The sequence below is a fragment of the Aedes albopictus genome, chromosome 1 (genome assembly GCF_035046485.1).
Source record: "Aedes albopictus strain Foshan chromosome 1, AalbF5, whole genome shotgun sequence".
NCBI lineage: Eukaryota > Metazoa > Arthropoda > Insecta > Diptera > Culicidae > Aedes > Aedes albopictus.
The window spans coordinates 68,695,616-68,723,431 of NC_085136.1; the positions used below are offsets into that span (position 1 = coordinate 68,695,616).

General features: G+C 38.1%; 1 protein-coding gene across 1 annotated transcript in view; it reads left to right on the plus strand.

The window, feature by feature from the left end:
* LOC109401821 (serine/threonine-protein kinase 32A) overlaps positions 1-27,816 on the plus strand; it is a 551,348-nt gene that overhangs the window by 508,842 nt on the left and 14,690 nt on the right. The window contains exon 9 of the mRNA XM_062844769.1: positions 22,730-22,911. Within this exon, the coding sequence (XP_062700753.1) occupies positions 22,730-22,911 (182 nt within the window). The remainder of the gene's footprint in view (positions 1-22,729; positions 22,912-27,816) is intronic.

Sequence of the window (27,816 nt, forward strand, 5' to 3'; positions counted from 1 at the left end):
GTCGCTGTCACCCCTGAGCCTCCTGCATATGCATGTAGCCCGAGAACACCTGCAGTACACTAGATTTAAGTTTTATATGTTGACCTACTTTAATGTTATTTGAAAAGAAATGAGGTTTTTACGCCTATTTGAGAGAGACATATGATGCTGTTCTACTAAACCAGGCTTTTCCTCATCTTAAAGCTTCATTAAGCATAAGCCGATGAAGCTAGTTTTAAGAAAAATAAATAAAATAAAATAGTAAAACGCCCAACAGTATGCAATGCGCGTACATCCAGTCGTGATTTTCTAGTGTTTATTTCGCCCCAAATGGACTACAACATTAAATTTGCTATTTTAAGTAAATTCCCATCAAAATTTAAATACTTGAATTATTGCAAATTCTACGCATATATGCAGATTAGATAATGCGTGGCTATTTTTCATGATGAAGACACTCAAACGCTCGCAATACCTTTTTAACCGCTGCTCCAAAATTATAAGAATTCCACCATATGAAAAACTTATTTTGATTTAAGAGATATTTTGCTTATTTTGAAGGGATATAAATGGTACTATTGAAAATACTTGACTTGTTCCTTCACACTTCTACATTCAAATTTTAACATAAAATTCAACGGTTTCGACAAAAAACAGGGGTGGCCATTTCGCCCCGGGTGTCCATTATGCCCCTAATCCCCCTATGTAGATAAAAATTATAAAATACTAGGATTTACTTTTCGAAGTGATCTAAACTTCAAGTATGTTGATAAAGGTAGTTTACCGAATGTGCAAACTTTTTTATTAACAAATTTTGTCCACCTGCTCGTTCCCACAGTGCGCAGTGGTGGTTGGATCACGGAGCTATTCCATTTACATAGTGCGATGGATGATGCTTGTAGGGGCGGTGCAGACAAAAAGTACATTTTTCACCACGCTGACAACATGCTGCTGCTGCTGCTGCCAGCCAGCTAGTAGTTGAACCAACACCAGCGATATATGGAGGAAGAGGAAAAAATGTTTTAACAGGTGAAAATGCAAATGAAGTCCGGTTTTGACTATTAGACTATCGCGATGAAAACGAAAAACGTAATTTATCCTCGTGCGTGGCGAGTGAGCTGTTCTTGCACGTTGGAGCTAGGATTCTGGAGAATTAAAGAAGGATGTAGTTTTGAAACGATTGCAATACTTTGCTCGGAGGCGAGCATCCTTCAAATTGGTACGATAGCATATTTCGTGAGTAAGTTCACATATTTGTAAAATATTATAGGAAAGAAATATAAGCGTTGTTTAAGAGAATAAAAAATAAAAATTAGAACGCCTACATAATGTTCGCCTTTTTAATTGTTGCAATGATTACTCATTTCAATTTAGATTTTCCTTAATTTTTTATTTATTTTTTTGTTCAGAAAACAGAAATTATTAGAGCAGTTTGTTGGCGCTATTTGAAATGCACCCCAATCCAATGAAATACATTTTCTATTCACCTTCTTTTCTTGGTGTTCAACGGCCAAGTGAAACGATGAAAAAAATACCTGCTGGGAAAATCATTCTGCCATGGTTCTGCCAGATTTTCCTTTTCCTATGCCTGAGCTCTCGAATTTTCTCGGCAACCGACCGGGGCAACGAATGCCAGGATGAGTACCTGGCTGGCACCAAAGTGAATTAACATGGAATGAAATGCAATAAAATCCATTGGCTGGCTAGGGGTTTAAAGTGCATTTAGACGGCGATGGGGCCTAATGGAGATTTGTTTGCAAATTGTTTGCACTTTTTAGGAAAGTTTTCCTTCTGCCCTTCGGGGGTGCCTCAATGTTCCAATGCTCAATGCTGTGGCAGCCCTTTTGTTCCGAACTAACGAACAAGTTTTCACGTTTTGTTCGGTTTTTCTGTGTTTCAACGGAAATATGATGACTGTTTGGGACTGTTTTGGCGCTCCCGGTAAATCCGAAAACATGAACACGAACAATACCGGTAAAAGGAACAAAAAATGATGGGGAGACAGATGTCCGTGCCCGTAAAAGGGTAAAGTGGATGAGCTTTGTCTCTTGAGTATCGGTTATTGTGGCCTCCGTGTTTTATAACTGTGTTTGCAGTGGGATTATTATTTTTTTTCGAAAGGTGGTCGAGGTTTCCGTTGACATTGCAAATCAATATTTGTTCGGATGTTCGGGTTTCCACTCTTACACAAATTATTTGAACTAACTGCTATAAGTGCATAAGACAAGACATACTGATGTGCTGCAACAAGTAATAGTTTCTAGCTTCAATGAAGGGTGTGTCCGTACACTGACTGGGACATAGCCAGTTTTTCAGCGAATTGTTCTATGAGCATTACCACAGTTATTACTGAATACTTTCTTTGGCATTTTTTGCTATAAATTGGGATGACAAGTACAAACATACAATTTGCTGAAAGAAATCAAGGTTTTTTTTCATTCACGAAAAGATCCCAGATTGAACCCAGGCAACCTCAGCTTCCTAGTCGACCCGTGGTGTAAAGTCATCTCGTACCTGTTATACGTGGTAACTGTCTGCTGTCCAGTTGCTGGTTTAGAATAGCACTACGGAGCCCTTATTGTTACGGTTGTAAGAGTTCACCAAACAGGGTAACACCAGTTCAAGGTGGAAAAATGTGGAATAAAACTATCATTGAGTGTTTGAGCTAGAAGCTATGAAGTTGAACATAATTCTCCTTTTGAAACCCACCTGGATAACTCTTCAAATGTAGGATCGACCTCGTCAAAGTCTGGGTATTCTCTGATTGCATTAACAAATAAAGCTTAGGCTCTCATGCCCCACCCGCTGGGTTTGGCAAACTAAGCATTATTAGTGGTAACACTTTAAGCGGCGTGTTGGAACTTTGCCGAGCGCGCCAAGTATTATTAGACCACTCATTTAGTTGCATAAAGTGGGTGACGAAGTACATAAGTAACATTACAGCATGCTTAGCCGTCATTGCAACATTTGAGTAACCCTTTTGACTAAAGCTTTGAATATATAACAAACTTTTACGTCGAATTGTATGCTAGTTCACTCAGGTTAAATCATGAGAAAACTGTCAAGTTCTAGTCAAATATAAGATATGTGTTCCAGACTCAAAAACAAACCCGCGGACGAAGAACCTATACATGAAGCCGTTTCGATGTTCAACCCTCGATCCACTCCAAGTGAATGTGAAAGTGAATGGTTCAAACGTAAGAAGCATATATTGTTGAAGCTTTTAGCAGCTACAATAAAATTCATTCCATTACAATGAATTTTATTGTAGCTGGTAAACTTTATATGGGACAGGAATGATTTTCACCAAACTATGGTTATCTTGTACCGACTTTTCGAACCCTCTAAGCAAAATACCCTCTTCGAATGAGTGTAATCAGTTCCTTACCTTTTAATTCCGCCCTATGTTGCTTATCCTTTGACAGATACGCGTATTTCGACTACCACTAGTGGATAACTGACACTGAGGAAGATTACAAGTGGTAGTCAAAATACGCGTATCTGTCAATTTTTTTTTTTAGTTTTTATTTTTGTGTATTTTAACTTAGATGCTAATTCTACACTCGTATGTGTCAAAGGATAAGCAACATAGGGCGGAATTAAAAGGTACGAAACTGATTACACTCATTCGAAAAAAACTATGGTTAGTTTTTATCCGGTTACGGAACTCTACACGGAAGAACGGAAACACCCAAAATATATGTAGGTATTTTCCATTAAACTCCCGAGTTTCGTTTGGAACGCCAAGTTTGAGTACATGACATTGTACCTAAATTTGAGTAGGTAAATTTTGCTTCAAAATGGGTTACAAAAGCATAAAAATACGTTTATTTAAAAAAAATGCCGGGTAGTTTTTACTCAAATTTATGTACCCGTTCAACTGCTCAAATGTTGAATGAAATTCACTTAGTGCTCAGTTCGAAATTTACCTAGGTATTTCTTCAGTTCACTGTATTTAGTTAATTTTGATTGAAAAAAAACTATTTTTGGGTTCATTTCATTTCATTTCATTTCATTTCATTTCATTTATTTCATTTTATACATGTAGAGTAAGGCTTAATCCTTATTGAATTCTACAATCAGTTTTTTCATTGTCCAGGACCACTTCCATAACAAAAATCATTATAATACTATCAAAACAAAAGAAAAAGAAAATATCTGTTTGCTCATTCCATTCACTTATCTTTCCCCATTAAACCAGTTCAAGCATTGCCGATGGAATCTTGAGTATGAATCAATTGATTGGATGTCTGTTGGAAGCAGATTCCATATATTTATTGCACGAACAAAAAAGGAGTCACCGTAGTGTGAAGAGAAATGCTGAGGAATTACATAGTGTCGTACACGATTGCTCCTGAAAGGTTGTATCTTGTCAGCCAAGTATCGAGGTCCATGGTGAACAATTTTGAATAAAAGAAGACAACATCGCAATTTAAAGTAATTCACGGCGTGCATATGGTGAAGGTTTATCACAAAAAATTAGGCATCGCCAAATCCGCCGTTTTTCGAAAATATGGACTTCTAGCTTTCATTTAACGTGTTCCCCAAAAAAATCCACCGAGGGATCCCGAACAACTTTTTCAGAATACTGTTTTTCCCCATACAAAATGCACGGTTCCAAATTAATCCCTATTTCTACTTAACAAACATACCCAATTTTTGTATGAAAAAGTTCCCCCGATGGAATATTTCGATGTTGGGCTTGAATGAAAGCTGGTAGCGTCAACTTTCACGTAGCGTAAAAATTAGCGATGCCCATTTTTTTGTTATAAATTTGTTCTACCAGACACACCGTGAATTTTGATAAGAACACCCTAAAAGTTGTCGTTGTAAATGTGTTACATGAGAATATCTTGACAAACTGTATACCCATCGTATGCAATGATTAAGAGCAACGCGTAATCGCTCACATGAAGCTGCAGAAGCATTCAAGATTACTTCCAAGCCGTAGGATAAATGAGGCAACAATAAAGATTTGAAGAGGTTAATTTTTGTCGATACTGACAATGCTCCAGCTGTGATTTTAAGATGGCGCAGTGCTGCATAGATCTTACCGCATTTCGAATTGAGTTGGTAGTCCCATTCTAGATTACTCTGGAATATAACTTCTAAGTTACTGGCTTTATCAACGTATTCAATTCGTTCGTTATTTATTATTAGTTCCGGTAAAACGGGACTTGCCTGACGCCTCGAAAAGAAAATTGCTTTTGTTTTTGAGGGATTGATAGGCAGTAGATTCATCAGAGACCACCGCGCCACATTTCTTAGGTCAGCATTTATTAGTCTGGCCATCTCATTCACTCCAATGTCAGTTGAACAAAAATACAGCTGTACAGCATCGGCAAACATATGGATCATACAAACTTTTAAAACAGACGGCAGATCGTTAATAAAAAGTGAAAATAATAGTGGCCCAAGGACCGACCCCTGTGGTACCCCCGATAAGATATTAATTGGGGTGGAATGATTACCGTCAATATCAACGACTTGAGAGCGATTACTTAAATACGATTTTACTAAATGTACGGCATTGCGACTAAAATTGAACTGGTGCGAAAGCTTATGAAGCAACTTCACATGGGACACCCTATCGAAAGCTTTCGAAAAATCAATAAGAAGCAAGAAGGCCACGCCCTTCCTATCTACAATCTGACTAATGTCATCATGTACTTTAAGCAAGGCCGTGGTTGTACTGTGACCAGATCTGAACCCAGATTGCTGTGCACTAAGGAGGCTGAATCGTTGAACAAACCTTTGAATTTGATATTTCAAAATCCTCTCAAACGCTTTGGAAAGCGCGCATAGAATACTTATAGGCCGGAGGTTATCCAAAGCAACTCGTGAAGACTTTTTTGGTATTGGAATTATTCTTGCATCTTCATGATTGGGGATATTTGGAGGTGGATATGAATAAATTGAACAAATACGTAATGGGAGTGATTACATATGGTAGAATCAATTTAATAAATTTCATAGGTATATCATCTAACCCAACAGCATTTGAGGAGATAGAAAATATAGCTGAAGTAACTTCTAGTTCATCACAAGGCTCAAAAGAAAAACCTTCTGAATTTAACGGTGGAATTGTGGAATAAAAATAGTCTCTAGTGAAACTTTCAGCGAAATGAGCATTGATTTCATCACTGGTGTTGGTAAACTTAGAGTTATTATTTGAACTAAGTTTGACGTTCAGATGTTTAAGCTTCTTCCACAAATCTTTGCTTGAATTCGTTGTACCTAAACTTGTTGACAAATAATCAGATTTGGCCTTATTTATCAAGTCAGTCACTTTATTGCGAAGTCGCCGGAACTGCGCATGATCAGACTCATTTCTAGTAGCTATCCATTGTCTATACGCGATATCTCTGATAACCAGGCTGTTGAAAATATTATCATTAAACCATGGGGCATTTTTCTTTGCCCTGGGATAACGCAGCGGAACGAAATTTTCGAATAATTCAATTATGTGCTGATTAAAATAATCAAGCGCAAGATCAGAATCCGTTATGCTGTATAGCGGAGACCAGTCCAAATCATTCAAAGTGTTTTGGAGCATTTGGGTATCGATTCTGTTGTAGTCTCTAAAGGGCTTTTCGCTATTTTCTGTTGTGCGCAAAATATTAAGAGATGAGAATATGATATCGTGTTGGGAAAAGCCAGGCGCAGCTACTTGATTGAAATTAAGTATAAAATGCGAATCATTGGTCATCAACAGATCAATCAAGGAACTTCCACTCGGGAAGAAGTGTTTCGGTTCATTGTTAACGCAAAGAAGATCAAACCTGTTCAGAACATCGCAAAGCCGACTGGTCCTGCTGCAAGACTTTTTCATATCTGTGTTGAAATCACCTATAACTACTAAATTTGAATAGTTTAATGATAATTCAGACAATTTCCGCTCCAATACATCTGAGCAATCAGTACTCGGGGGACAATAGATCACACCAAGTAAGAATTTTTGACTGTTGATGCGGACCTCAGCAAACACAAACTCAGTACCATTCTGTCCATACTGTCCAGTTAATTTTGAAGCTTCAATTATTCTACAATCCAGATCAGTTTTATCTCTCTCTTCTTGGCGTAACGTCCTCATTGGGACAAAGCCTGCTTCTCAGCTTAGTGTTCTATGAGCACTTCCACAGTTATTAACTGAGAGCTTCCTCTGCCAATGACCATTTTGCATGTGTATATTGTGTGGCAGGCACGAAGATACTCTATGCCCAAGGAAGTCAAGGAAATTTCCTTTACGAAAAGATCCTGGACCGACCGGGAATCGAACCCGTCACCCTCAGCATGGTCATGCTGAATACCCGTGCGTTTACCGCCTCGGCTATATGGGCCCTTAAGATCAGTTTTATAATAGATGCAAATACCTCCTCCGCGACAATACTTGCGATCATTTCGGATCATTTTATATCCATCTAATGTTATTATGCCATCAAGAATACCGTCATGTCACCATGTTTCCGTGACACAAATCAAATCTAATTTACTATTCGTAAAACAACTTTTGAACTCATCGAATTTGGTTGATTGACGGGCACACAAACTTTGGGCATTCATGTGACACAAGTTAATGCAGTCATTACGAAGAGCAACATTCATAACTGCTCGGGGTATATCGGCAAAGCCTCTTCTTGATCGTGCAACATTAGCTCTTTGATCAACCGACGTCATTGTCGTACGCGATCGTCAGAAAAAACAGCCTAAACTGGCATGGTAGAATGATGGTGAATGGATACAGCAAACAGATAATAAATTGAAGAACATACATATCAATATAACCAAAAAAAAAAAAAAAAAAAAAAAAAAAAATCTGACGGATATCAAGCAGCTACGGGTCAATGATGAACTCGCCTCAACACAGCAGCAGCAACATAGGGTCCATCCAAAGCAGCAACAACAACAACAGCAGCGTAGATGTGGGGTACACCATTGGACTTCAATCCATCGGTTTTGACTTTTAGGAAGGATGGCTACATGGGAAAACTATGGGAACGGAATCATGGAAAACGTTCGGTAGGAAAATGAATATGCATAGGAAAGGTTTGTAACAGTGAAAACTTTTAGGAGTGGATTATTCAAAGGAAAGTATGAGGAAGGAAGCATGGGAAAATTGGGAAGGAAATCGATTATTTTTAAGGAAAGGTTTTTAAGTGTTGAATACCACGTCCTTCAGTTGATCTACGTGGAATATCGGTTGAACTGGAGCGTTTCCGTCGTTCGGCTTCACGAAAATGGTCCCGTCCTTGGAGAAAACGTTCCTTACCTTACCGCTTCTTTTCAGCTTCAGAGCGACACCCTTGATGTTCCGAGCCGAATCGGTTAGATTCTCATTCAAATAGACGCGCTTGTCGACATCGAAACCCAGTTGGTTCAGATTCAAGCCCTTCTTCAAGAAATAACGATGGAAGAAGTCGTCTCTGGCCGCCTTGAACGCAAATTGCAACAGAATTGGTGGATTTGCGCCATCAGCGATGGGAAAACGAGCCAATCGCTTCGTGTATACTAACGGGTCATCTGTATCGTGGTACTCAAGAACAGAAGACACTTTTCGTAGCAGAGAACTGGTATTCTCCGTTTTGTAGAATGGAACACCGGTGAGAATCAGTTCACTCGATCTTGGCATCCTGCTGATGGAATCCTTGTTCTTTCGCACATCTATCTCCGTTTTAGCGTGACGTTCACTAAGCTGATCAAAATCCTGTGCGTATTCAGCCTTCAGTTGATGAACTTCCTTGCGTAGGGTTGAAATTTCGTTACATAGAGCATTACTGCTGGATTCGATGCGCTCCTCCAACTTTGAATTTCCGTCATCAATCAATTGCTTTAGACGAAACAACAGATCATCGAAGTTTCCTACGTGGGCATCGACTCTATCCAAGTGTTCCCTCGATTGCTTTTTGTTGTCATTATCATCGTTCGATCCGAACGGCAAAGCAGCTGTCGGTTTGTCTTTCGCCACTGTAGTAGCTCGGGTAGCTCTATTGGTGTGCATCATGTGAGTGATGTGAGACGCTGTTTGTTTGGCAGAAAATGACGAACAAGCACGATGGTGGAATATACGAGACTAAGCACTTCAGCAGCACGAAAACAAACTATAATTCTCGTTCAATTTTAACAGCTCCCGAGAAGTCTTCACTGTTAATTGATGTAAACCTAGTTCGTAGTTCACCATACCGTTAAAAATCGTAGCATAATTCAGAGCTACAAGTCGAAATCATCCGTCGAATTGCGATGACGAACAATTCACTTGCAACCGTCTGCCATGACACTCCGTTTCTCCGTTTAGATTTGTGCACGCAAAAACATGAGGCAAAACTCATTATTAAAAAAGTGCCCTGAGATGTTGCAAAAAAGTTTTGAATTCAACTTCTTTCCTGCTGAAAATTGAAAAAATATCCTAAATTCCTTTTGAAACTTCTTTAAAACTTCCACTTGGAATTTCTCCATTGACTTTGAAACGAGCAGATTTGGTGAAAATCCGCCGTTTCAAATAGTAGCGTTAGCCATCTCACGCCTGTGAGATAGGCAACAGTAAGAAATGAAAAAGTGCTCGAATTCAATGTTTATATGTGTGTATTTAGAGATTGATATGATAGTTGGTGACGAAAGTTGATCAACAGGAAACCATAAGAAATGTTATTTTAAACGCAAGAAAATTTTTACATACAAAATTGAAATCAAGAAAGAAACCGGAAACCCTCGAATTAAGTAGAAAATTATATATGATAACTTTCTTGGTCAACCGGGAGCGATTATTCGTTCTTTCCCTTTTGGACCGCCAAGGAGTCAAGTTATCAGAAGTTGATATTTAGTTCAGTGAGAAAGTGTTCCTTAATCAATAGCTAATACAAGTATAAAAATAGTTTAAAAAGAAAAGTGAGTGAAATTTTAACGTGTAAATTCATTGCTATTTTCAGATAAACCTATATTTTTTTATGACAATTAAAATCGTGAGTCGTGCATTTAAAATTGTGCTTAAAAAGTAAGTTTCATGCATATTAGTAAAAAAAAAATTAAAACTTAAACGAAAATTTATTTACAAAAAACTAGAGTGCAGAATTTTCTAGAAAGTGAGTCGGAGGCAGAAATTGCGGTGTTACCGAAGTGAGAAAGATCAGGTAATTTTGAGGATTGTAAGGGAATATGTGTGTGCGGTGTTCTAAGAATTTGTTTTCTACAGTGGCCACAACCCGGTGGCATCCACCGTTGGGATAATCGGTGTGAGTTCGGTGCATGACGAACCCGTGGTGAATTATTAGTGGTCGCATACCCCGCACATAACGAAAGCGAGTGGATTGGTGCTTGGTACACGGCGAGGTTACCCCGGGTGTACCTATCGTCTCGTGGCTTCGGGCCACTATAGGCACAGACAAACAGACATATTACTTAGAAGAAAATTGCTTCAAAAACATCGTTTGGCATCTCACTAGCACCCTCTATAATGCTCAATCCGAAGCATTCATTTGCAGGTGTTGTTTCCCTCGGCTAGATGTAACAATTTTGCAGGTGACGACTCCCCCGAGGCGTCATCCATTCATAAAACATGAATGAAGGTTCATGCTTGAGTCATTTTATGTAAACATTGATCGGCGTCGTGTTCATTTCTCTCCAAAATTGAGAGGTGACGGTGGCACAGTAGCGCCACCATGACACTTGCGAGCACAGTCCGAACCACACTATATTTTCAAAATGACCGTTAAATCGTGCGATGATTTCGATTTGAGTAGTATGTCTGTTTGTCTGTGCTATAGGTACGTCTGGAGCGCGTTGGCCATCGGAGTGTAAGCTTGGCCCCCACCGTGAATCACATCCGCTACACGTGATTGTCCGTCGAGTGGGAGTGTCCATTAAAGGGAAAGAATCCCAACGCCAGCGTAACCGCCAGACTCACGTTCCGACGATCTGCCGATCGGAGTGTACCCACCGACTTCTCAGGGAACGGATACGACCCGCGGCGCGGCGAGCATTATCGTTGTGACCGTGCATGCTGCTCCACCACCCCTCATCGAAGGAGCAAGATAAACAACCACCCGTCTCCACCATCTCCACCCCGCACGGGCCGTAGCCGTGCATCAGTGTGCGTAATCAACGGCCGCCAGACGCACTGCACACGCCGGTCTCGTTCGGAAAGTGCTTCGCGATCGAGCTCGCACACAGGCAATCAGCATCGTCGGGATCTATCTATCCCCCCCATTCCCCCTGCATGGGGACCGTTCGAGGTCTGTAATCATCGTCCAACCGTAAGTACACGAACCCAGAAAACAACAACACACACACGAAACGCAACGAGAATTAGTAGGGAAAACACAAAGTGTATTAGTAGGGGAAGAACGCAGATTAGGGGGTTAGAACGACTCACGGAAGACACACGAACAGGGTAGTGACGTCACAGCTAGGGAATGAGAGACTATCGGTGAGGTTCGGTACCGTTGGCCAGCGTAAGCTCCGGGAGAACTGCCGATAGCCGCTCAGTAGCCAGCTAGCTCTAATAGGAGGAAGGTCAGGGCATTGTAGACGTTTTTTATGAGAAGAAAATACGATGAATTTTAATCGTTGAAATCGATCGACTTATTTTTACGTATCGTTTTACTCCTTCAATAAACTTTTCTCTCTGCTACTAGATCATCTTCTTAACCTTATATAATTCAGAGAATTACCTAAAATTGAATTGGAAGTGGAAAGTTTTTGGGAATATAGGACTTTGGATTTTGGGACTACGGAGTATTTGGTGGGTAGGAATTGGAGGTGGATCCTGTTGGTGGGCACTGACGTTGCTAGCTGGGCACTTTGAATCTGGAGCTCTTGGTAGACGACGTCGTCGTCTGGCGCTAAAACCAGGAATTTAAGGACCCCTAGCAGGATCCTCCTTACAACTTTCACCCCGAATATTTCCACATGATTTGCAAAATATTTCTCATGTACTTCAGAGTTGCTTGCAAGGATCGACTGTAATCTTAACTGGGAAGCTTTGAGTGACTACGAAGTATTTATTCTTAAGCGCGTATATTGTTTACGCAACGTTTCGGAACTTAGGAATGGTGTCTTTATCAGGGAGGGCTGTAGTTTAGTTAGTTGATTACACTAGTTTACAAAATAAAACGAAAGTCGTGAACTTCTGTCAACGACCAAAGTTTTTGAAGCATAATTTAGCGCTGATTTTGAAACCGTGCTTCAAAAAATTTAAAGTAGGACGGTTTTTGAGTTTTAGCTCAATAAGAAAAAAAAACAATTTAAAAATTCTTTCTCAACGTTTATTTGACATATCATATGTAAGCGAGTTGCAGTAAAAAATTCAGCTTAATCGGAGCATTGATTACGGAGAATGAGATGTGTGAAGTGAGCGACATTGCTTAAAAATAGAATAAAAATCGATTTCAAATCATCAACTTTGTATGGAAAGTCGAAACAATTTCCGCTCTACTGTAATTTTTTTCCTTCGCGTTTTCGAACTCAGGGCATGATTCTACACCAAAAACGATCATCAGCTTACCGAGTTCAAAAATGCTGTAAACTAGTGTTATACATGCCCTCTTGGGATCGTTACGGCGTATCAGTCTCCTCGTAAAATCAAAAACTACTGTTGGATTTCTTTCCCCAACGTTTCGATCCATATTGGTTGTATATTAAGGATTAGAAATAGTTGTCGTTTTTTTTTCAAATGCTCGATAAAGATCCAATAAGAATCGAATCGTTGGAGAAAGAAATCAAATTGTAGTTTTTGATTTTACGGGAAGACTGATACGCCGAAAAATCCCAAGAGTACAACAGCACCCGTCGTGATTAAAGCAATTGATTATATATGTCCTAACTAGTTTTGTGTAACTCACAATAATGATAATGGCGCAATTATTCTTGTTATTAGTTAATCAGGACAGTTAACCTTCTTCGTGCATTAGCTTGCGCTCACCACGCTGACCTAGTGCACGTTTAGGGGTCATAATGACCCCAATGCACGACTAGGGTTAAAGCTAGCCGAAACACTAGAGGCAAAACTAGAACATTATTGTAAGTTGAACAAAACTAGTTAATACATATATAATCAACTAACTAAATTACAGTTCTCCCTAATGAAGCCACCATCCTAATTGCCGAAGCGTTGGGTAATCGGAAATGACTTCACGACTTCGTCAGAAAAAAAAACAAGATATTGCGTTATAAAGTCAGGCATAAATTCCGTTAGGAAATATTTACCAGTTTTTTTTTCTCAAAATTCTTCAAATTATGTTGTAAAAGCCTCAAGCATTTGCTCATATCATGAAAATATCAATACATAATTCATAAGGCATTACACCATAGAGGGGACCGAAACCCATTTTAAGCAATGTGGTCCCATTTTCGTCATATCGAAAACACAACAAATAAGCACTATTCGTTTTTTATTTTTGTATTTTTTGTTAGCAGTGAGCTTTCACGATTTCCTTTCTTAAGGACATACTTCTTAGAATGCCAAGATGGCCGCCACAATGACCGACTTTGGCACCTACTCACGATTTTGAGTGCCCATATCTCATTTGAAACCAAACCAGCGCACTGGATCTTCTTATTTTAAGCTTATCACAAGTGAACAATAACAAAATAACAATTACACTATCGTTAGAAGTACTCTTCTTGAGATTTGTGCTTCTGAAGATCTTGTGTAATATTGAGCTGGGATTCCAAGATGTTTGTTTTTTAATTGTCTGATTTTGGAAAAGGATGGGCATGGTGTGAATATTACGTAACTCACTGGATTAACCCGTTCCCTGCCATCTTAGCACTTGGCATAATGCGGAACCACACAATGAATTATTATTATTATTTCTTTATTATAGAGATTTTCAGCCCTAGGCTGGTTCATCTCTCCACACAATGAAGGCTGGACTCAAAAAAAAAATGAGACATACAAAACGGTGCATAACTTTTGATTGCGTGCACAAAAATAATTGATATTTTGACCCGATAAAATAAAAATTATATCAAAATCGGTAAAGTGTTGGCGGAGACATTGTCGATACAATAAAAGGTGATTTTAGGAATTTTGGGCATCCATTTTAAAAATTGCTTAAGCTGTAACTTTGTTGTTAATCAAAGCGGTTAGATCAAATTAAATGAATTTTTGACACAAAACTTCACATTTTTCACGTATAGATAAATTTTCATTGAAATCGGTTCAGTATTTTTGGCCCTACAGTTTTAGGCAGGGGTTCTTAAACTTTTCTAGCTGGCGACCCACTTATGATTATAGTAGAATTTCACGACCCACCAATAAAAACACTATAAATTCCATAGACTCGCGGAGGCGAAGACAACTGTAGCCAAACGAATTGTCAGTTCGTGTAGCCAAACGAGCATGACGTCATGATTTCAATAGCGACAATGGATTGCGTGACGTCATATTCGCTCGGTACACTCTAAATTCACGGCAAAACACAATAAAGTCGTATTGCTCAACCATGTCTCCGCGAGTCTATGGAATCTATAGTACCGTGATTTCGGGTGAAATTGATCAGTGGGGTGAAATTGATCGAAGTGAGGGCCATTTTTATTTGTTAAAAATAACGCTTTTAACTTAAAACAATTTGTAAAAAATGACCATAGTCTGGCTCAAGAGTTATTGAATGATGAGTTTACATGTTTTACAACCAATTAGTCACATATTTCTGTATAAAATTCAATATTTTTCGAAATTGCGTGTGAGGCGAACTTCAAAGACACTTTCAAACTTTTGTTACCGTAGCTGTATCGCACATGTAATGAATATTCGAATGAATGTTCCTAGCTACCAAGTATTCATTTAACCCAATTTCGTCATCAAAAGTTCTATAAATATTGAAATTTATGCATAAAAGTGTACTTTTCTGGAAGTTAAAACATATTTAGTATGGCAATTCCATACTTTCAGGCGTTTTGTTAACTTCAAACTTGAATAATTAAAAAAAATAGTGAGCTTGTAAAAGTTTTGCATAGCTTTTCGCATTCCGGGGTGGTTAATTCAGGTCGAAAAAATATTGTCAGCACTTACAACAACATTTCATTGACTGATCAATTTCACCCGAAACTAAATTTTTTGATTTTTTAGTTCAAATGTTATTTTTTGTAATAAAATGATTTGCAGTAGAATTTTCAGCCTCTTAGACTGATGAAAACCATGGTCGTACTTGTTTTAGAGCATTGAATTTAACCATATCGAAAAGTATTCAAAAATTATCTGCCAAAAACTGCGAAAAGTTATCAATTTCACCCGAAATCACGGTATATATACACACCAATATGTATTTCCAAAACATTTTAGAAAAAAAAGAATAGAAAAATCGGACTGAATTTTCAAATGTATACTGCGATCGCTTCCATTGTGTACTTATTTGTGTCAAAAATGTGAAATAAAAGATAGTGATGGGCTTACTTTACGAAACACTTTTTCTTACAAATAATGTTTGTATTTTAATATGCACTGCTAAAGGCTGATATACGGTCAAATTTTGGTCATACAATTTTTTTTCATAACTTTAGACAGCGTACACCAAAATAGCTGATTTTTGGACCAATAATGGTACATTGTATGTAGTTTAAACCAAACTTTTTTTTATCAAAATCGGTTTGGTATTTGCGGAGATATTGTTGAATCCAGAGATCTGCAATTTTAAAGTTTTGCACAAAGAGGATTCAAAAATAATAACACATGTTTACTGTTTTATTTAGATAGCCAGAAAAGGTAACCGATTTTAATGACAATTTTTCTGTTTGTAATTATGCATGTCAAAATGTGGTGTAGTTATATTTTCTTAAGTGGCACCCGGTCAGTTTTTTTTTTCATATTCAAACTGCTACAACTTTGAAAGTATTCATACAAAATGACTCAAAATTCAATTTAAAACACATTTTCATAATAGAATTATACTGTAAAATTTGCATAAGAATCGGCGCGGTATTGGTAGTTCTGTAATTAAAATTGTGTTTTACTGTCTTTAAATTGCCAAAAATTTACTATGGAGCGCTTTGTGCAAAATTTAAAAAGGGCAGGTCGTTAGTTTTATCTATATTTCAACCAATACTAAGTTGATTTTGATGAAAATTTGATGGTATAAGCTACATATAATCTACTCGGCATTACATCAAATAGGGATTAGAAAATTGAGTGTTTGTGGATGCCCCCATGCGGGAGTCTTGCCATGACTTTTGAGGAATCTCGTAGCAGAAACGCAATTGAGATAACTCAATGTGGTTTTCCTACTTATGATTTTGTCCATCACAAGCCTCAACAGGCTGCTTCATTTGTATATCTTAGCTGAGAATCCGACTGTGGAACTTTGAATCATTTGATATGTAACTACCCAGTTTTTACGCAACTGCGTTTCCGAGTACTCGGTAAACACTTGATTAAGTGAAACTGACCTAAGAAACCTGAATCTTCAGGATTTTATGTTGTTCTGAACCCATTTTGGCAAATAGCTATAGGCTCACTTTACACTTTATGCGTTTTTTTTTCAGGGCGCTGTTTGAACCCGTTGTGGTACGCTTATGCGATTATGTCGACCCTATGGGGCTGTCCATAAACCACGTGGTCATTTTTTTGGGACTTTTCAACCCCCCCCCCCTCCCCGGGTGGTCATTAGTCCATACAATTTTTTTTATTTGTCCATACAAAATGGTCATTGGCCGAACCCCCCCCCCCCTAATGACCACGTGGTTTATGGACAGCCCCTATTCCCTTCCCAAGCAGAAGGGAATACCTTACAAATACCATGTAAAAAGCAACATGTGCTCTAATACCTAAAATTGCTATTGCTGCGTTATTCACAATAACAGCTGGAGGTATTTGAGCAGAGTTTGGTATTGATATTGATGAAAATAACCGAATAACTAGATTTGCCATTACATCATAAAGTCATCGAACAATGAAAAATTTAATAACAAGAAATGTAATTAATTTGTTATTTAATACATTTTGAATAACAGCACTTAAAATTTTAGGAATGCATTCATTATTGAAATAACAAGACTTGTTATTTTCTAGGTGTTATTTATACAAACCCGAGCAGAGGAAAAATGCTCAATAATAGCATATTTTGATATGGAGAACAAAAAATGATATTTGTTTGTTTGAGATAAGAGGTAAAAGTACTGAAAATAACATCTCAATTTTACTCCTGGAACATCATCATCATAACACATTTAGCTCTTGGTAAGATTTAAGCAATAGCAGTGAGCTATTTGATTAATCTTCAAATATCATATTTTGCTATTGGTTAGATGGTTCAGGAACAAATTTTTGTTTTCAGTACTTTTACCTCTTATCTCAAACAAACCAATATCACATTTTGATCGTCAGTACTTGTACTATGCCCGGGAAATTATGGTATTCGTTTTTGTTATTTTTCCTCTTATTAAAAAAAGACACGGACACGTTTAATGCTTCCAGTGAGCTATTCGCTCTTTGAAGGAAGCACGACACTAGACAACGGACTAGCATGCAACGCCCAGTGGCACAGCCGAAAACTTTTCCTGACAGCTGCGGCGGGAATCGAACCCGCGCTCCTCAGCACGATGCGACTAAATGCTTGGTGACACTAGCCGCACGACCACGAAGCCACACACTTAATGAAGGGCATATCAAGGTATGGTAGTATTTAAGATAAATACCGTGATATGTTATTCACTTGTTATTTTCTTCTGCTCGGGTTACCTTCCCTTTCCCTCTCTCTCAGGTAAATGATGAATAGGCTCGTATTTATGGCGATGGCACAACTTTCTCACATGAAGGATAACGTGCCTCTGGAGCCGACCTACTGATACCTGCTACCTGATTCATATAATGTTCCAAAATATGCTGTTTTGGTAAACGCAGTCTGAAGTTATGAAAAAATGGTGTGACCAAATTTTGACCGTACCACCCTTTATTTTCGTGTTTTGAAAAAGTCAAAATATAGCCAGGGTGCCGAAGTTTTCCGTTTCAGCGTACTTTTTGTCTTTAGAACTAGAGTACAAAACTTCACAGATTTTAGAGATTCTATCACACATTTTAGGATTAAAAGGCTTTTTACGGCATCATCACCATCGGTAGCCATGTTGGATATGTGGTTCTAAATTTCAAAGTGATAATTCTCAGCCACGAAAGCGAATATGCGCATGAAAAAATATTATCCTATATGCTCACTAGCAGTGATTGTGATGATACTTTTTCAGCAGCGTTACTGCAGAATTATCAGTTTTTTATCACTTCAAAAACGAGAGGCAAACAATCATTGAAAAGCAAAAAGTCAATGATTCGTATGAAAGCTCAGTGTTGCATCATGACACCTTAAAGAAAATATAGAATTTTTCTACTGAATGCTCGGTTGGATGGTCAGCTGTTCTGATTCCAGTGAATTTTTAAATTGCCGAAATTTAAAATAAAACCGATGTCCGGTAAAATAAAAAAAAAATAAAAATAAAAAAATACCATATTAGGTATTTGGTTTTTGCAGATTTTTCGTATTCAAAAATTCTTGTTGTTGAACTTGCAATATTTTTGCGTTTAAAAAATCATACTGAACTGCAAGCAAATATCTGAACTCATCTATTGCAAAACATATGAAAAATCTAAAATTTCATGAGAATCATAAACTTTCTGTGGAGCGGATCTGGTAAATATGATGGTTAAAGCACTTGAGTATCACGCCGAGGACCTTGGGATCGAATCTCACTCTCGACAAATCCCTTTGAAAGGGAAGTAAAGCGTGGGTCCCGAGATGAACTAGCCTAGGGCTAAAAATATCATAAATACAGATAACAAAATAAAACTTCAGATTGTGAACTCATGTAAATCGATTTCATAACGCAGATAGCACCGTCGATGTTCAATATTCTTCGGACTAAGACTTAAAAAAAGTAAAACTTTGAATTGAATCAGGAAGCAACTGCTTTTCTAGAAACTCTTGTGCTAAGAGAATAGATATTTGTTAATTTTAAAATTTGCCCAAAATTTAATTTGAGTTAAGTTAAGGAAGACATTTACTACAATACCGGCAAAACCTTCGTGACCCACCCAGAATCAGCTCGCGACCGACCAGTGGGTCACGACCGATAGTTTGAGAAACGTTGGTTTTAGGTATAAAAAAGTGATATTTTTTAAAATGTTTTTTTTGTCCAAGTTTCTTAAATGGTGAGTCTTTTGTTTCAACGATATCCCCGCCATTTCTTAACCGATTTTGATGAAATTTTTATGTAATTAGCTACATTCCTGGTAAAAAAAATCAGCTTTTTTTGTGCACATAATCAAATGTTATACACTATTTTGTGTGTCTCATTTTTTTTCGAGTTCTGTCTTTACTCCGCCAAAGCTCCTCTCCTCAATGAAGCAGCTTCACATTGACAACTTTGATATGGTGCTGGTTGTCACTGATGCTTGCTAGGGGAAGGACACGCAAGGGGAATAACACTAAACTATATTCACACCCCACAATAGGCTGAATACATCTGAAAATATGTACCATTTATTACTTTAGGTATATTGCTTCTTCTGGCACTGCTGAATGAAACTAAAAAGCTTCTGTCAAATCAGCTCAGTTGCAAATCTTTTCCTATATGGGACACATGGGGGTTTGGGGTCAAGTTATTAAATCGACGCGAACCGCTATAGAGGTGGCGGTAGGCTATTTTTCATCATGGCGTTGGGGACAACACGACGGTTCGTGGGTGCTGAGCACACGGACCTAAAAGTTCTGCCGTTTTACTATTGAAAACTGATCCGGTTCGTGAAAATTAAATTTCACGGAGGTTTCATGGGGGTTTTTGAAGCGTATCAAAGCGATTTGTGTCGTTCGGACATTGGCATTGAAAAGGTCTTCACCGTTTGGGTTTCAAGAACAGAGTCTCCGGTTTATTCAATGTTTAACTTACAGCTAGTCTCATTATAGAAGTCTACAAACCAATACATATGAAAGTTCCCGAGTGGAGGAGGCGCTAAGCATCGATTGACCAATCGGCGGCGATCGGTATGTAAGTTGGCGCAGTGTGCCTGACGATAGTGGAGGTCTGTAATTTGACCTTCTGTTGCTCGGGTCTGCTGGGTACAGTGGACTCAGCATGGTGCAATGATTTAATGACCTGCACTTGAGGAGTGCATGGTAAGCATGTGATACGAATGTAATTTGAGAATAAAGTTGAAGAGTGAGAATTGATTTGTTGCAGAATGGTTCTATGTTGAGCAATTCACTTTTATGTTTATAGAGCTTCGCTTACAGATTCAAGGCGTTTCAAGAGTTTTCAGAAGGAGTTGGAAGGGCTTCAGAGGCTCTCGTGTTAATGTCACAGAGATTTCATGAGAGTTCCAGAGGCGTTTCAACGGTTTTCAAAGCGTTTGATGGGTTTCACAGCGATGTCAGGGAAAAGTAGCGGACACATTCTACCGTGACGTTACAACGTTTTGACGCCCTTTTTGTCAGATTTTTTACTATGACTCGTAAATTCGACAGTAAACCCTCAAATATTTTTGCATATTTGGATTCCTTGTTAAATTTCCAAAGAGTATGATCTTAGTGAACAGTTAGTTTTCATTGGAAAAGTATGTTTAAAATGGGAATTGGTAGCGTGACGTTACGCAAAAATATTTGAGGGTTTACGGTAGAATTTACGAGTTATAGTGAAAAATCTGACAAAAAAGACGTCAAAACGTTGTAACGTCACGGTAGAATGTGTCAGCGGCCCATTTTTTTTCTACAATTGCTTGTTCTCTATTACTTTGACATTTTGTCTAGCAGTGATAGTTTGGTGAAATGATGATGTATTTCATTGTTTCATGCCCACCCGATTCCTACTTTAGACGTCATAGATACAATAGACTCGCGGAGGCGTACATAACTGTAGCCTAACAAAGTGTCAGACCATAGTTAACTGTGGATGTTTGAATCAAGAAGCTCTTAGAGACAACAAACTACGTTGGTAGATCCGATGACTTTTACTCAAGGATGTTTTTGGAGGTCCTCAAACTGATAACAATGAACTCGCTGCTTGACAACCATGAGGCTGTGTAAGCATACATTTCATTCAAAATGCTTCAATAGATCACTTGTGGCCTAAACTCCAAAGAGTTCTCAGATACACTAAAACCTCTTTTCATGCATGTTTTTTTCATGCACTTCCAATTTAGTTTCAAAAGATTTCCAACGGGTTCTGGCGACGTTACAGGTACGTTTTCGAAGGTTTCCGAGGGTCATTATTACCCATAAACAATAGAGAACGTACCGGTAAAACATAAAATCTTCTCATTAGAAGTGCAATTTTGCATTCATAAATAAATCTGAAATGTTCCATAATAAAATACAAATGCTCCATAATGAATTAGAAATGCTCCAGAAAAAATGAAAATTGTACCCATAAAAAATTGAATATTATGAGATTCAGCCAACGGCTGAAAATCTCATAAATAAAGAGAATTGAATTGAATTGAAAAATTGAATATTGCTCCATAGAAAAATCAAATTGCACAATAAAAAAAAAATTGCACCATAGAAAATAAATAAATGCTCCATAAATATTATCAAACTGCACCATATGAAATATGAATTGCTCCATATATAATTGAAATTTTCCATAGTGTCCATATTGTCATACTTTGAATTCGGTTATTCAATACTACTCCATATTTTACTACTTTAGTGGTGCAGAAGTTCAAAGTTATGGAGCATTTGCAATTGTTTATGGAGCAATTAATATTTTTTATTGTGCAGTTTGATAATTTTATGGAGCATTTATCTATTTTCTATGATGCAGTTTTAATTTTTCTATGGAACAATTTTCCGTGGCTACAATTTTATTTTTCATGGAGCATTTCTAATTTATTATGGAATATTTATATTTTATTATGGAGCATATCAGTATTATTAATTGGGGCTAAATTTTTCTTACAATGAGTAAATTCCATGTTTAACTGGTGCATTTTCAAATAAGTATGGAACGTTTTCTATTTTTTATGAGCATCATTTCACATGTGTATAGAACATTTATTCATTCTTTATGGAACACTTTTTAATTTTCTATGGAGTATTTGCAATTCGATATGGTTGCAATAACCTTTTGCCCTTTGAAACACCTTTGGACGCATATAATATGCTCCAGAAACCTCCTTAAACTCACCTGAAAACTCCTTGAAACACCAACAAAATTTGACAGAACGCATCCCCAGACATGTGCATAAAAACCCAGCGTACTCTTCAAATTTTAACCCCTAACACGTCGGTAGCCTAACACTTTATTCTACTTTTCCCCGTAAACCAACTTTAACCCTAATAAAAAAAAGTACTCCATCTGATCTGAACATAATCAAATTTCATTTAGGTAACGTTACCTTAATGGAGGGACCTAAATAGAGTTTATCGTAATGGATTCTACTTAAATGAAGGTTTGAATGTATTTAAGAGCTGTTCAAAAACAATCTAACTACATGTAGCAGGCACCTAAAACATGTAGCATGTAGCAAAATCATTCGTGTCTACTGTGGTTATGGGTTCGTCACTTATGCACTGAAATCTTCAAGTCTCCACGAACGTTTGGATAGGATGATGGAGACGCATGGTGCTGAAACAAGTGAAACCCTACAGCAATTATATTTTGAGCAAAGTGATCGATACAGAACCGTTGGTGGACCTATATAGCTGTTTTGTTGAGGAAATAATATATTATTGAAATATGAAGCTACAGAACATGTTGCTATATTACTTTTCCTGACGTAACTTTAAATTCTAAGATTATTTTATAAGCTTTTCAATCTTTTCTCTCCCACTTTCAGCCGGCTACAGCTACCCGGTGGACTGGTGGTCCCTGGGCGTGGTGGCGTACGAGATGCGCTCCGGAATGCGCCCGTTCGTGGTCCACTCGTCGACACCGCTGGTCGACGTCAAGAACGTCCTGAACACCCAACCCCACTTTCCCCGCACCTGGAGCGACAACTTCATCGATCTGCTCGGCAAGGTAAATTTGTACTTCTTCACTTTTCTAGAATTATCTGTCTGCCGGTGGGCTCTCTCTCTCTTCTTGGCGTAACGTCCTCACTGTGACAAAGCCTGCTTCTCAGCTTAGTGTTCTATGAGCACTTCCACAGTTTTTAACTGAGAGCTTCCTCTGCCAATGACCATTTTGCATGTGTATATCGTGTGGCAGGCACGAAGATACTCTATGCCCAAGGAAGTCAAGGAAATTTCCTTTACGGAATGATCCTGGACCGACCAGGAATCGAACCCGTCACCCTCAGCATGGTCATGCTGAATACCCGTGCGTTTACCGCCTCGGCTATATGGGCCGGTGGGCTAATTCGTACGTAATTGATAGGTTATTTGTAAACAGTAGCTCGACTCAAGGCTATTTCCTGGGCATCATCCCAGTAGAACGCGTTCAATTATCTCCGTTTTCAACCAATTATAACCGGAAGCAACTCCCAACCGACGACGGGCGGCTGAGTGCAAAGTCCACGATGCAAGTGTGGATGCGCATGGAAATGCAATTATCTGCAATTATTTCCCCGTTTCCGTAATCCAAGAACCTCCGAGTCCTCGCCACCGTACCGCGCATACAACCTTTAGCATTTATTTTCATTTGTTTGACGCCGGCTGCACCCGTTTGCACGTCCCTATACCGGTATACCGTAACGAAAGACGCGAGGAGCACACGCCGAGAACTATAAATTTTGCCACACGAATGCACCCTCCATTGTGTGCATAAACTTTATCGTTTCGAATCCGTGGGTGGGTGGTGGCTCCGGTGAGTAGTATTCAGACGGAATCTAGTGGAAAAATAATTGTTGTACTTGATCTACCGGTAAGGCGTACGGTGCAGAACTCGGTGTCGGTTATTCACAAAGAACTTTATTTTTAAATATGCCGTGCGCTATATATTTAGTACAGATAACATTGGGTAACTGGAACTCTTTGTTTTCGAGTTCAAAACGATGTGACAATTACCTTTTATTTTTGTCTTGTATGGTTATTGTTACCAAAAATCTCCGAAAAATCAGAAAAAGAGTGCGCAGTAATGTACATACATTATAGGCAGACAATTAAACGTTCCATAATAAATACAAAATTTCCCATAAATAATTCGAAAAGTCCCAGTGAAGAAACAGGGGTGTAAGCAGTAATAAATAACTAAAGTTCCATAAACAAATAGAAAAATGCATAAATAAATCAAAAGTTTCCATAAATAATTGATTTTTGAGCAATTAAAAACGTCAAAAATGCAATGAATAAATCAATTGTTGCAATAAAAAAAGCCAATTTTCCCACCAAATAACTTCGAATTTTCCATAAATAAATCCGATTTTTCCATAATAAATTGGAAAATTCACAATAAAAAAATATCGAAAAAGCAATAAAAAATTCAAAAAATGCAATAAAAAATGACGAAATTACCCATGAAAAACAAATGCAGAAAAGTATGAGACAGTGAAATGCCGAATCGCACTTATATGATTGAATCGACTGAAAAGCTTGCGTAACTATGATTGCAATTTACCAAGCAATTGCTTGCTGTCCGATCTCGCTATCGCTCGTCGGACCTAAAAAAAGGGATAACATCTATGTTTGCATTATACCGGGCAAATTCTTGAATCTGTGGTTTGCCTAGAACCGAATCGATGCAGTTGCGGTGCATCGGATATCGGAAACTTCGGCGGCCTTCTGCCGCCTCAGTTCCTCAATCCTCTATGCGGCTTCGCCGCATGGTCTATGTAATTTTTGGCTCGAAATGCATTTACTTTTATTGCTCGTTTTTTTGACATTTATTGATAATTTATTTTTTTGTTATTGCACTTTTTGAATTATTTATTGCTTTTTAGATATTTTTTTATTGTGAATTTCCCAATTTATTATGGAAAAATCGGATTCATTTATGGAAAATTCGAAGTTTTTTGGTGGGAAAATTGGCTTTTTTTATTGCAACAGTTGAATTATTCACTGCATTTTTGACGTTTTTAATTGCTCAAAAATCAATTATTTATGGAAACTTTTGATTTATTTATGCACTTTTCTATTTGTTTATGGAACTTTTGTTATTTATTACTGCTTACACCCCTGTTTCTTCACTGGGACTTTTGGAATTATTTATGACGAATGATCACTTTCTTATGAGTCGTTTATATTTTAGCCATACATTATAGTACAAAGGAATACTTAAACATAAGATTGGAAAGCTGCCGTAATTCTGCAAAGTGACGTAAATAAGCGACAGTCACAATTTTTGGTGCTTTTTTGTTATCTTGATCATTCCTGAGAAATTGCGACTAGATCTAGCACAGTGTTAATATTCCACCAGATATATACCAGAAGGCGTCGCAGAACACAAGCATTTGTCAGATTTGCTGTTAACCAGCACTAACTGTAAGGAGCATGGAATTTCGACGCCTTGCATTCGAATTCCAGCTGAAACCTTTTGTTGCTAATCTGTTTTCGAGAAACGAGAGAAAATAGCATTCATTGCGATCAGTAGCAAGGCTAGGCTCTGTTGGCAATTTCCGGTAATTGCGTGCAATGCTTTTTAACTAGATGCTGTCATGCGATAAATAACTTGTTGTTGCATGTAACGTGATATAGTTGCTTCTTGTATTAACACGGTCGCAAGGTATTACAACTTCTAAGGTCGTTTTCAGCGGTCACGCCATAAATAACACAGCGCAACGTTTTTTGGTTTGTCTCAAGAGCAAACTTATGTGTCTCTGGCGGATTTTGGGCCGCTGAACCCGAATCCGGGCTCATTTGCTCAATTTAGTGGTCAAAATATGTGATTTTCGGCTTTTTTTTATTGCAAGCTTATCAGATAGAGGTGCACCCTATAATTTGCCTTCGAAAATTAGCTTGCGGCATATCAAACTTCATGATTTTGCAAAACAAGAGTATTGGACCATGCTTCCAGAAATTTCGGATACAATGGTCACTTCTCCGGATGTTCCGGAAACCTGGTGCCCCTGGGGTTGTGGCCACTTTCTGACCGGTTCTGAAACCTAGCTTGCGGCATATCAAACTTTCTGATTTTGCAAATCAAGAGTATTGGGCCATGTTTTGCAAATTCATGAAGTTTGTTATGTCACAATCTTGGTTTCAGAACCGGTCAGAAAGTGCCACTTCCCTGGGGGCACCAGGATTCCGGAACTTCCGGAGAAGTGGCCAGTACATCCAACATCTCTATAAACATGGCCCAATACTCTTGATTTGCAAAATCATAAAGTTTGATAAGTCGCAAGCTAGGTTTCAGAACCGGTCAGAAAATGGCCACATCCCTAGCGACACCAGGTTTCCGGAACATCCGGAGAAGTGACCAGTATATCCGAAATTTCTGGAAACATGGTTCAATACTCTTGTTTTGCAAAATCAAAAGTTTTGAAATTGGGTGCAAAATGAGGCTCAGTCACATAGGTGTTAAGCATGGAAATATTGTTTTTAAACAATCAAGAGGTAAATTGGTAAATTAACATCTAAATTACCGACTCATGCAAAATATTTCGTTTTACCAAATCAAATTTGATAGATTAAAGCATTTTATGTTAGTGTGTAAACTTGCATGCAACTTTTGGAGAGTGACTTGTATGGGAAATATCGTACCTAACATGAATCGCTTAAAACTATCAAATTCGATTTGGTAAAACAAAATATTTAGCATGGGTCGTTAATTTAGATGTTAAATGACCATTTTACCTTTTGATTACTTAAAATATTTACATGCTTAATGGCTTGCAGTCAAAAAAGCCCAAAATCGCATATTTTGCCCTATAAATTTAGGTATAGCTCATAAATGTGACGTGCTGGCGCAAATCAGAGCCCAGATTCGAATTCAGCGGCCCAACATCTGTCAGAATCACATAAGAATGCCCTTGAGACAGACCAAAGGTTAATTTTTGTTACGCTGTAACTCCTGCTAAAATCCTTATAGAGTTTCTTAAAAACCAAAATCCCGGCGAATTATCTTGTTGAAACGAAAAAGCTCTTCGCTTTCGTAAACATGCTGGGAATTTTTGGATTTAAAGAGGGGAACTCCACAAACAATTACGGATAAAATCTGGAGGTCAAGTCCGTGACAAAACACGAAAGGATTCTACCCAGAATCACGTTAGAAGTTCAAGGAAGAATCTCCAGAGGATTTGGTGAATGAAAAATTCCTTAAACAAATAATTAAAAGCTCTTGATATTGTTCAGCAATCGCGAAGCAAATTCGGTTTTAGAATTCAGGGCAGCTCAAACTTGAATCATATTGATCAGTTTGCACTCATTTCATGTCTATCTAAACTTTGGTGTTAAATTTATTGTCCGATTTCGCAAGCACATCATCCTCTTAGGAGCCACCATTCTTCATAGCGCTTGGTTTCGCAGGCACCTCATCCTCTATGTGGAGCCACCATCCTCAGTCATGGATATAGAAGGCTTATTTGGCAACAGGTCTTCTTATGAAATCAACTTATATTAAAACATCTTCTTTCGACGCACTATCCTATCTCAAGTTCGTATTACACGACCTTTTATCCATACAATTTCTTATTTTTGCATCTGTTTTGACCATAAACGTCCAACGTTTTCTGCGCGATAGATAGACCTGTATGCAGAAAACATTGGACAAGTTTTGGCACCGGTGGGTCACCGAGTAATTTCTGACGAACATGGAGAACCAATTAGTTTCAAAGTGTTCGTCCGATCAGTGAGGGAGATTTTCTGGTCGTAGCAGATGACAAAATCAGGAATTTGTGGATGAGAGATCGTGTTACACGCACATATGCTGGCAAAGGTGGGGTAATAACCCAAGTAACACAGAAAACATCTTCAAAAATTAAAACTTCATAATATGTTTTATAAGAGTTATATATGCGTTTCACAAAACATCTTTAGTTATTATCAAGCT